This window comes from Homalodisca vitripennis, chromosome 7 (assembly GCF_021130785.1).
Source record: "Homalodisca vitripennis isolate AUS2020 chromosome 7, UT_GWSS_2.1, whole genome shotgun sequence".
NCBI classification, from domain to species: Eukaryota; Metazoa; Arthropoda; class Insecta; order Hemiptera; family Cicadellidae; genus Homalodisca; species Homalodisca vitripennis.
The window spans coordinates 28956607-28969355 of NC_060213.1; the positions used below are offsets into that span (position 1 = coordinate 28956607).

General features: G+C 32.7%; 1 protein-coding gene across 2 annotated transcripts in view; it reads right to left on the minus strand.

Moving 5' to 3' along the window:
- LOC124365785 (tubulin polyglutamylase ttll6-like) overlaps nt 1-12200 on the minus strand; it is a 30301-nt gene extending 18101 nt beyond the window's left edge. For both annotated transcript variants that reach the window (XM_046821797.1, XM_046821796.1), the window contains exons 1-6: nt 12070-12200; nt 9902-10058; nt 8354-8454; nt 8122-8250; nt 6747-6972; nt 3712-3902 (exon numbers count right to left, since the gene is read on the minus strand). In XM_046821797.1, coding sequence (XP_046677753.1) covers nt 3712-3902; nt 6747-6972; nt 8122-8250; nt 8354-8454; nt 9902-10058; nt 12070-12179 — 914 coding nt within the window. In that variant the 5' untranslated portion in view covers nt 12180-12200. The remainder of the gene's footprint in view (nt 1-3711; nt 3903-6746; nt 6973-8121; nt 8251-8353; nt 8455-9901; nt 10059-12069) is intronic.
- Nucleotides 12201-12749: the final 549 nt, after the last annotated feature.

Consider the following 12749-nt stretch of genomic DNA (forward strand, 5'->3'; position numbering starts at 1 on the left):
CAATGACAATTTTTTAAGCCATTAGAGATAGTATTTGAGTACAACAAGGGAAAGATGGGCATCGATGTGTCTGACCAACTCTCATCTTATAGCACTGTGTTCGAAAGTCAAGAAGAATGGTACCATAAAGCAGCAGAAGAAAATAGTTCTTGGAACCGCTGTTGTAAACTCTTGGCTGGCCTACACTAATGCTGTGAAAGCAAGACCTACAAGCAGGCGGACATCAGAAAAAGCACTGCATGTCAATTACAACTTTTAAAGAAAATCTGGCTGTTTCACTTATGGGTCTAGACATCAGGGGTGCCCAACCTTTTTTTACCCAAGGCCAAATTGTAAAGCCTTTATGGCCAGGTGGGCCAACATCCCAGGGGATTTGGAACCCCAAACAAAACGTATTGCCCGGGGTTTGTTCCAGAAATCTGTGCAAAATATGCGTTTTAAGGTTATTTGGCCCTTGTTTTCTGATTATTGTAATTTCTTATTATTTATTAGTTGTTAGGTAAAGGTTTATAATATATTATGTTTTTAGGTTCTTTTAGTAGAAATAAATATAAACCCCAGACTTTTGGATGTTTGCTCTAATTCTGAGGGAACAATAAAAAAGTCACCAATAAATTGAATACATTGATTTTAATTAATCCTACTAGGATACTAGGACATACAAATTACGTAAGCGAGTGGTGACCTTGAATTGGGTAGGGGTTACGTCGCCGCACCGCGCGCTGTGCCGTGGCTTTACGCGCGCTCTATTCGCCATCCGGCAGCCACCACCGTAGGTCAGTGAAATCTGTCTGCAACTACTTCTTTCAACACTCATACTCCACCCAAATGAATAAGGCACTCGTTCTATACGTGAAATCGGCTGGACTACTTGGTTCTCAAAATTTGTATTTATTTAATATTTCAAATGATTGTAAACAAATTTGGTTGTTTTGGCAACAAGGCAGGCCACATAAAACTGACTCGCGGGCCGGATCCGGCCCGTGGGCCGTAGGTTGGGCAGCCCTGGTCTAGATAATAACACTATTACTCCTGTAAAAGGTACAGGGCACCATTATCTTGAACTATATCTCAAAACTTTACTGGAGAGGGAAAGGGTATCAACACACACAGGGTCCAGAAGCAGAAAGGTACTGCAAAATGTGTTACAAAAAAAGCTGTACAAGTAAGTGGACGTGATGTGGCCAAGAAACTGGGCAAAGTGAACACATTTTGTGAGCAGTGTCCTGAGAAGCCATACTTATGTAAAGACTGTTTTCGTGAAGTTCACAAATAACATGTTTTTATAACAAAGTGTCATTGTAATTATTATCAATATTGCAAATTTTTACAATTTTATTTTATTTCACAACTAAATATTTTACAAGGAAATGTACTTTATTGAAAAAAATGATAGTTAGGTTTAATATGTCTGATTTATGTAAAAATTAAACCAAACATTTGTAAATCATTGGCTGTACCTTTATTCAATCCTTGAACAATCACTCCATCACGTAAAATGTGTTTTTCTAACAAGAATTTAATATTCATTTTGTAAGTTTCAAAATGATCGATATTACATAATAAATACTGCCGGCCATTTCTGGCCGACACAATACCATGACAACAAGTCAATATTTGAGTATTAATTTCCCGCGCTAAAGTAAGTAGACAACAACGGGAGTCGTTTTTGTAGGTAAATAGCGATATTCAAGATCGCTAGAAGTTCAACAAATTGACTGTAGACCGCAGCACATAGTAAAAAAAAACATAACCTAACATAACCCTGCTTTTTGATGTTGCCGGTCAGATAAATGGCCGACAGAAAGTCTTACCTATTATATACGGTGCCGGCCAGATCTGACCTACATGGCATTTGAGAGAAGTTTCAAAAAATACCTTTGGCAGCTAACGTGTTAATGATGGATCTTACATTTGATCATTTGATCATCTACACCTTGGTTTTGACCTTGTTTTCATGCCAATTTCAGATGAAATTCTACTTTTAGATACATAATCCACATTTCTAGGTAGCAGACTAAATTATTACTGACCAGTAAGAACATATGTTGTGACCTATCAGACTTTTGTAACCCAAGTGCTACAAGTCACAATCATAACACATTACAACGCTGCTAAGTGATGTGAGTAAGCGCTGCTCAAGTTTTCGCTCGAGCGATATCTGCAAACCCAAGATATCAAGTCAGGTGCTACTCTCGGATGCAAGAGTTGGCCTTGGAGTTGCTGGTTTAATTCCCGCATCTAACTTTAGGGATTTTTGCGGTCTGGTGTACACTTAACAAGTCACTAGTCTGTGGAAAAGCCAGTGGGAGGGCTGACCTTAAATTAACGGTGGTTGGCTTGGGTGGACGTTGAGGGGATCAGTGTATTTTGTATAAGTGTACTAGGCCCAAAAACACCGGTTTTGCACTTTTGTCTTTACTACTAAAATATACCCAACCAATTCGTGTTATTTTATGTGTTGCAAGGGATTATTTGCTGTTAAATCATACAATAATAATAGTTTTTAAGGGTTAAAAAACATATCTTATCTTTTGTTGCTAATGCTCTCATTTACTTCAATAGACAATAGACAATAGACAATATGCTTTATGCATAATCTTTGAGACTAGAATGGTGTCCTTACATAGGTATACAAATAATGTAAATTTGTATTACTTCAGGTTGGTTGAAAAGGTGTTGATTCATCATTTCTCTTCCAGTCCAGGAATTCCTCAATTGAGTAGTAAGGGTGGTGAAGAAGCCAGGTAGTCAGTTTTCTTCTGAGCTGCTGTTGTCTTGTGGTGTTTTTGACCTCTTGTGGTAGGATGTTTAGAAATTTTGTTCCGGTATATGTGGGTTGTTTTTCAAACAGGGTCAGTCAATGGGTTGGAAGTGTATAATTTTGTGCCGCTCTTGTGTTGTAGGAATGTACATCAGCTCCTCTTGTCAGGTTTTGTTGACTGGCATAAATAACTGCTTCTAGGATGTACAGAGCATGTAGGAGACAGCTTGAGCAAGTGTGTTGTTGGCGATACTTGAAAAAATTCGTTGAGTTGTTCTGCTACTATCATGGGGTCTGATGTCAGTGTACCATCGTTTTTTTTAAGTTTTATTGGTTCATTTTTACACCTCTCTTGATTTATAACATTCCATATAGCTCTGCTTTTGTTGTCAGCATCATTAATGAACATGGATGTCAGATGTTTTCTTTGGGCCTTGAGGTGAAGGTCATAGGTCCTCTTTCTTTCTGTTACAGTAGCTTTGTGTTCTTCTGTACCAGTTAGCAGGTATTCTTCTTGAGCTATATGAAATTGTTCACGCTTATATTTTGTTTCTTGGTCATATTTCATCCGTTGTCTTTTTTTTCTTCTTAATGCGGGTATGCGTATAAGGTCATGTTAAGTCCATGTTGTATGTCATGATTTTATTTTAATTAAGATTGTCACCAATGAACTAGGGAGAGGTTGGTTCAGAGCTGGCCTCCACTTCTTCCAGGGGAACATGACTTTAAGATTAGTGCTCTAATTCTTCTTCGTGGATCTTGATAGGAGGCGGCCCCTTCCCCCAACCTTACCTATCCTAAATATCCTGTCACTCCAGGAGCAATGCTAAGGTTCTTATAGGACTAAGTGCAATTTAAAAGCTTCTTGTCCTAAGAGAACAAAAAAAAACTGTAACTTATGAGTAATTAATGAGGAAAGCCCTGTTAAAAAAGCAACAGAAACTCACATATCAGGCATTTGAGGCTTTGTCACAATTGCCTGCATGAGTCTCTCTCGAACTCTCTGCCGATCCTCCTCCATCACTCGCTTCCTATCACAGCGTGTCAGGTTCAGGATGGTGAACGTATCCTTGAGTAGGCTCTCCTTTACATCTCTGTCCAGCTCCGCATCCGTGTGGTAGCTGGGAGAGTGGTTCACCTGTGACAATCCATACAAGGTAAGTCAAGATATCTAACATGTGATGACTTGATTAAATTGTCTCAATCATTCTCTTCCACACTGTCTAACCATTTCCAATAAAAAAAAAAGGGAAATTTTAAAAACTACTATCTTAATCCAGACTAGTTCTTTGCTTCTGTGGCTGGGAAACAGAACCATTTTAATTCAAATGTAAAGAAGACTAAATGTTCTGTTATTAGAATTTCAATCGACATTGGATCTTTCTACTTAAAAAGAAAAGACAATTCAATAAAACATCATTACCATTAAGTACTTACTTGTTTTTAATGGTATTTTTGAAATAATAAAATACTATTACATGAACTATTTTACAAAACAAAAGCAAAAAAAGATCAACCATGTGTTTACATTTTAACTAACAATTTCTAAGCGAATGGAACATGTGTATTTTATTAACCCTTTGAGTGCCACGGGTATTTTCCAAAGGCATATGCATAAAGTGCCACGCTGTTTTTCGCATTTTGGGCTTTTGTAAGCTTTTGGGAAAAAGGCTGTTGTAAAATAACTACCAAACAGATTTCCATCATTTTGTTGTTGTTTTTTTTCTTATTAAATGCAAAATATGATACATATCGTTACAAATAAAATTTGGTTTATAAAAATATAAAAATTTTAGTATTTATAAAAAGTTTTTTACTTGTGTATAAAAAGTTAAGTTTTGACCTAATTTGTGTTTATACGGTATTTTTAAGATTTTTTATCTTTATACCATGGTAAAGGCCATATGATTATAAATAAAACCCATGTGTAATATCTTATTCTAGAATTCTAAAAACATAGCATTATATGTATTAACAAAATGCTACCCGGTACCGACATTTTATAAACTGTACTTCATTTGTCAGAGTTTAGAAATTACTTAGTAATGATGTAGTTTTCCCAATAAATCTAATAAAACATTAATACAACACAAATAAATATGATTAGTAGATTTAGAAACAAATACTTGCTAGCATATTTACATAAAAGTTTACATTTACTAAAATAATAACCCTAATAATATTTACACTGAAAATTCACGCTTTTCGCTTGAATACAAATCAAATCATACATTACTTTTGTAAAGAAATACAGTAAAATACTGTATAAGTTACTATTTATTTTGTATTTACTCAAATGCTTGGTTATCGGCACATAAACAACAAGAAAGGCCGTTACGCAACACGGTACTCGTCCGCTACGTCGCGTGACTGGAAGACAGAATCATCTTACAGGTACTTATCACAGCCCACTATTTTTGGACGAGTTTTCCCTATCAGAGATAAAAATAAACTTCATTATACTTTCCTTCTTCTATAATGAATCGACAAATACTCGATGAGTCATACTTCCTATCTCCAAATCGTCTCCAAATAGACACACGAATGACCTGACATTTTCGAATAATGAAACGTTGTTCTTATAATTTTAATTTAATTGATTGTCGTAATAACTTGTAAATTCCAAAATAGGTTAAATAAAGTCAGTTGTTTTTAATACTGTAATATATTTTGTCCCCGATAAGGAAAACTCGTCCAAAAATAGTGGCTTCTTGATAAGTACCCAAACAACGTAAGTTTCGCAGATAAAATAGTAGAGAAAGAACATAAAACTCGTATTTATTGATAGTTTGGAACCTATTGAATACAGCCGTCTGATTATTTGGCCAAAATAATCGTGTACTATATAAAATATTATCGAAATACGAAACGTCAAAATTGGCGACGCTGGCACTTTATGCACTTTTCGTACCGTCAAAATTAGCGACGCTGTGGCACTCAAAGGGTTAATGTTGATTTAAGCTAAATCAAATCATTAAGAGTTTATTGCTAACATGAATCAATAAAGGTAAATTTTCAAAATACAATATTTACAACATCCTAACACCTGAAGCCTTGGAGAGGCTTCACCATACCAACTCTTCAAATGTCATGTCAAACTCAATTAATCGAGAAGCCACATTGGTAGCTTCACAATTCTTCCTGTTCTTGTATGAATCAAAGTAGCCTATTCACTATTCTTTTTTTTGTAGTAAATTCAGATTTCGTAGTCTTTTGTCTCCCGTTTGCCATCTTCTTCAGTTCAGCTGTATCACCAAAAAGCTCAAGTGGCTAGATACGTTAAATCAGTCAAACGAGTTTCCGCTTCCAAATTTTCTTCAGATTCCGTCTTTGCCAGAAAAGATATTTTTGATTACTCTGAGTAACCAATTTTATCTTTACATGTTGTCTGAGCTGATGAGAACTACTTCTACTATCTTCGGACTTATTGAGTTTCTTCTAGCCGACAGTTTCATTTGGCCTAAATATTCCAATCAAAATCTTTTACTTAATCTTCTCAAACTCGCTTTGGATATTTGAATCTTCTTTCAAATACAGTAGAATCCAGTCTGTCTATGTCAATAACTCTGCAATCTACTTCTTACTCACTGCCTTTAATAGATGCAGTTGTACCGGTTTTATCCATTGAACATTTAAAATTATTTTAACGCAGCATTATGTTAAGCAGAGAACAACGATATGAGCCCATTTTTAAATGCTATGTATTTTGATTATTGTTTATAAATGTTTTATGTATCTAGCAATAAAGTATAAAATTAATTCATTAATTTAAAAAATCCACAATAGAACAGTATTGGAATGTAGAGAAGCTGTGTGAACCATCCAGACAAAACAATGGAAAGATTAATGTACCAATGCACAACCTTGAAGACTACCAGATATCTTCACCAGCACTCTTCCTAACTTCCATTCCTCCTTATTTTTCTATTATATTCAACCTTTCTTGTTGGTGGCAACGTAAAAAATATTAAAATAAACCTACCTCCAACAGGTGTGGCTTGAGCTTGTAATCAAGTATGATGTCGAACCCAAGAATCTCGAAGCAGGCGAAGGTGAAGTCGTGGCAGGGGAAGCATGCATGGTATGAGTGTTTCAAGGTCGGGTGTCCAGCTATCACAGTCTTGATGATGATGTCATCGATGCTCGCCCAGATCTGCTCTACATTGTAGTGCTTCTTCTCCAACCAGTTGTTCAGAGTGGAGATGCGCCTGAATACGTAGGATTTTTACAGCCACTACTGATTAGTTAAAAACTACAATATATAGCTAAGAAAGAGAGACAACATTTTGCTGCCAAGCAATTCCCTTACTACCATATGTTTTCATACTACCAAGCCTTTCACCTTAGATTAGTCTTCAAACTGCTAATCCAGTTTTAGACATTTTGCAAAGTTTTAACACAAAGATTCATATAATCGTTATTTATGAACATATACAGTTAGAATTTTATCTAAAGAATTTTTTTTCTGAAAAGATTAGTAATAGATAAAGGACTAAAATGGTCTACATTAAAACTTTAAAAAAAGTCTTTTACCTTTTTGGTTGGTTTTTGGTTAGAATACAGAATATTCAAGATCCAACTCAACATTTTCTTCCAAATCTACTATCACTAATCCAAATAAATTTTCAGGTCCAATAAAAAAAAAAAAAAATATGAAGACACGTTTTAAATAAACATTTCTTTAGGGTTTTAATTAAGCAACATATATTTTTTTTAAATTGTACATACAAAAAAATCACGTGGCAATAACATCTATCTGAAATAACGTAGTTGCTCATAAAATTTAACTACTGCAGAATATAACGTTTAATTTTAAATATGATACTCAATTTAAATTAGTGATAATGTAACTTTTTAATGCCATGCCATATACATAAATGTGTGCACTGAAAACAATAAACTATGAAGTCCAAGATGAGAGATTAAAAAAAATAGATAAAAATTAAGCTAATATTTAATAAATATTTATTGACGTGAACACTAATCACAAAAAAGTGTTTATTAATATCTGAGAACGTTTTAAAAAATATTTTAAGATCCAAAACAAACTGAGATTTGAATGGTTTTTATTTAGTTTCTAAGAAGATACACAGCACAATTCTTTAATAGACGTTTTAAATAATTCATCAGAAGTATTAACCAAAAATTTTGTCTTAAATCCATTAAATGTTCCTGCAACCGCTCTGTTCAAGTTTCCAAAACGAATTGACATATTTGTGAAATGCAAGATCACAAATCTAGATGGTTCTTTATTTCTATACAGCAATTACTAGTTAGTATGAGCTGTTTTGAAACAGATCAACTGTAGCCTACAAGGTTGAATATAAAACAACTCAAATTTCACAGTTAGCCCTTACCTTTTACTACCAGCCTCTTCATCCACAATGTACGTTCGGCTGTGTTTGTTCACTGAATAGTTGGTAAGGTGCATGTACATGTTGGTAATATTGTGGGGCGCAGGCTCGCAGTAGCGGCTAGTTGCGAACCTGTCAACGAAATAAACGTAAAACGTTACAGAAAATAATTAAACTAATAAATAGGTTCGTAGTGTTGATATGGTAAAAAATAGTAGATGTCAAGTTTACGTACCTGGCCAGACCATCGTTGTAAACATATATACGCAGAGGGTCAACGGAAGAGATCAGAGTGTACACCCTCATGTCAAACTTGAATCCATCCACCAAAAATGGCTGAAAAAAAACAAACGTTTGAAATGGAAGTTAAACGTTAGTACATATATATACATATATATATATATATATATATATATATATATATATATATATATATATGCAGAAACATCTGTTAAAAACATTCCTGCCTTTATGCAAAATTTAAATTTATACCAAAGGCCCTTTCTTATTAATTATCTATGTTAATTTATAACTAACAATTAAAATTGTTGATACACTATTCTTTAATATAAATTCATATCAAATAGTAATAAATTCAAATACTAAATCAAACTAAAAGTAATTACAAATTTAGTATGAATTATTTGGTAAAACTTGTATTTATACCTGTCTAAACCTTGTAAACCCGTATATTGATACTGGAAGTAAAGAGACAGAATATTGTGGATCCTTTCAAACAATCAATCAATCAAGCTTTATCTGTCAGTCACATTATTTTAAGAATACATCACAAAGATCAAAATATTTTACATTAGGTTACATTTGTTATTTTTAGACATAGTCATTTAAGCCTAAATATGATTCTACATTGTAGATACAGTTCTTTAATGACATTTTTTTTATAGTTTATTTGAATAAGTTCAAAGGTAGAACCTGAATATTACATAGTAAAACATTATAAAAATTAATACCCAGATACTGAAAGGTTTTCTGGGTCAAGCTGTATGTACACATTGATTAGCCTATGTTTGTTCCTAGTCTCATGATTATGTACAGCAGTATGATGATGAAAACTACCTATATTACTTTTCACAAACAACAAAACAGATTAAATATACATATACGGCAGTGTAAGAACTCCAAGTTTGATAAAATGTGGTTTATAATGTTCATGGGAAGGGATATTACAAATTATTCTGATAGCCTGTTTTTGTAAAATAAAGAGTCTTTTGGTAGACGGAGAATTTACCCATAAAGAAATTCCATAACTTATGGTTAAAAGTATGAGGATAGTACAAACGTAGAAAAACAGGTACATTATTTTTCAACACTCTTCACAAAAACAAACCCTTGGCCACTCGAGTAGTAACATGAAATTAAGTAATTAAATAATTACTTAATTAATTGGTACATACTTAACTTGGTACATTTAAAATTGTCTACGTTATTATAAATAATATATCTAAGATTAACAATTTTACAAGTTTGTTGGCAGTACACCAATCAAAAATCTTTCCAGTTTAAAAAAATTGATTTTCAAGAACAATCCCAGTGGTTAATGGGTATTTTTAGGTTTTGAAAGCCTTTGTAAGCTATGGAATATACCCAACGGTTAAATGTGGATAGATTCCCTTGGAAAAAATTCATTGCCTAATGGAAGAGAAAGACCCGAGCTATAAATTTTGATAACCTATTTTGACACTGATCCTGCGATTATTCCTTCTGTTTTTCGACAATAGAACCTTGAAACCATTTAAAATGCTATTTCTTGTCCAAATCTTACCTTAGATATATAAACTTGGCAGATCATCCTCTCAAAAGGTTTGACATCCTTGAGGTTCTTGGTAAGGAAGATCCCCCGACCCCGACAGCCGATGTCAGGTTTCAGGATAAAAGTCCGGTTCCGATGACACCGTGAATACGCCAAAACTTCACCGAGACTGGAAATACATATGTAACATTTCTATTACTATTTCAAATGTTGTTCATTGTCTGTAATAACTGTGCCTTTTATAGATTTGCATAGTTCAGGTACTTAATGAATAAAGTGAAATGGTGGAAAATTTTGCATTACAAAGCGTGAAAAATGTACTGTACAATGTGCTTAGTTTATAATCGTGCAATAACACTATTTGTATGTTAACTCTAAAGTAACACTTACACTCTTCTGTATTCCTGCTGAAAGTCAATTAATTGGGGTTTTAATCAAATCTTTACATTTTTACGTGTCGGTTTTTTATATGAATGTTAATCAAGATATAAATAACTCTCTGAAGTAACTTGTGTTCCATTTGAATAAAATTTATGATAATAATGTTGTAGAGCATGATTTTCAGCTATTAAAATAATATTCCTCTCAACAATGATAATAGATTCAGAATCGTCTAAAACAATTAAATTAACGCAGAATCTTTTAATTAAATATCTCACATGAAAGTTCTCTTTCCAATTTTTCTCAGACATTGTCTGATACTGTAAAATTACTTAAAATACTGTAAAATACTTATTCATTTACCATCATATTTTATTGAAAAAAATATAAAGTTGTTTAAGGTATAATTTATATAAACACTGTGATAGTTCATATGAACTTCACCTTAACTTTAGTCATGTTTTCTTGAGCCTGGTTACAAAATTGATAAATATTTTATAGAAATACATTGAAAAAACATATTGACATTTTTTTGCAAAAGTGCGAAGCCTACATACTTTTATTGTTATACTTAGACATTTAACATTAAAAAATTACAGATTTTTGCCTTTATTTAATAAAAATTCTACGGCATGTAAAAAAGTCCGGAAGTTAGCCGTTGTCCTGAACATGTTAAAGATATTTATATAGTGCACTATGAACCTACTGTATTACGTATCAATTCTTCACAACTGATTTTTTGATTATGTGTTATGAAATCTTTTATTTTAGAAATAATTTTTACCTCAGCCAAAACTTTGGAAAGAAATGTTTTAAGTAGTGGGGACATGCAAGATAAAAAATGATTATATCAAAATTAAACTCTAAGTAGTCAAAACTTTATCTATTCTCCAATACAAAAGATGTTTTTTATTATACACCTAAGAAACATTTTAAAATAGAGATCTTTATTGCCAATAAAGAGGGAAAATTTATTACCTGAAGTAAGGTTTTTATTAATAAACAATTATTTTGATAGCTGGAAGTACCTAAAAGTTGAATCAAAATTTAGAGCATAACATGCACTATAAAATAAAACCATTATAATCATTTCATTCAAGTATTAATGCATATGTGCATAGATATTCTCGAATTCCACAATTTCTTCTTTATTACATTTTATATATAACTCTGTGTATCCAAAAGTAAACTGTGCTACTTCTACTGTAACTTTGCTATGTTAGTTGAATTTCATGGCAAGTACAAAAAATATTTGTATTATTATTATTTGTAAGACAAGTAACCTTTGCCAATGTAGAAAAATAAGATAAATCATTGAAATCGCAACAGTTTCAGATTTCAGAGGTATACGAATATTGATGCTCCTTCAAGCTTTTGTACACTGACAAATATCCAAACAAGTGTTGACTGGAGATCAGTGTAGCCAACTGTAAAACATTTGCCTGTTTAGAAGATTACCTCTTTGATAATTGAGAACTTATCACAATTTTGTAAAAATATTACTCGGGAAAGCGTTCTCTTTAATTTATTTAACACTTTTGAGTTGTAATGTAAAATAATGTAATAATTTTACATTTATAAAATAGTATATTTAGATGATGAAAAACAAATACTAAGCAACAACCAAAATAATTGGTATTTGAATCTAGTAATGAAATGCAACAAACCGACAAGTCTACATCAGTGATTAAGCAATAAAATAGGCAAAGTGCGTCTACTCCAACAGTGCTAACACAAATTTATATACAGTGGGGATGAAATCCGTTTACAATATTTCAAAATTAATCTCGTTCACTTACTCAGCTGGAAGACACCAGGTTTTTGGAAAGAAGTTATAGTCTTTTGGAAAGAATTTGAGCATGCGGTTAAGGTTTCGTGCCAGTAGGTCTTTGCGGCATATTTCTGACATGCCAGGAAAATGGTTGACTTTCTGAAAAAATTATGGGGTTTTCAAAGCTAAAAATATCAAAACTAACTACTTAATTTATCTTGTTTCAAACTGTTCCTTTGGTTCAAACTATTATAAATTGTCGTGTTTTTACATATTTAACGTTTTAACTATAACAAATATAATACACTTTTCTTGTTTGGGTTTAATCAACAACAGTTATTTTTTCAAAACTCAAACTGATTTATCTTGTTGATCCTACCAAACGCTTATAATCTTAGACCATGAACACGGGGCTAATTTCACTTAAGCAATGTAAATAAACTACTAGTGTTTTAATCATTGTCATTTCATCCCATAGATTATGACATCATAATGGGATTCAGTAATCATCAATTGCTCTAAAATTTTCCTGTGAATAAATTAATCAAACTATCATAACCTTGGTTAGGTTTTACCTAATAATTGAAAATTCAAGCAATCTTTAAACGACTGCCATTTCCAGCTCCGTTATTCATTTGACGTCAGGTTTGCAGCATTGTACTCTACTAATAAAGAACATTAATTAGATGTACATAATGTCCTATGCTT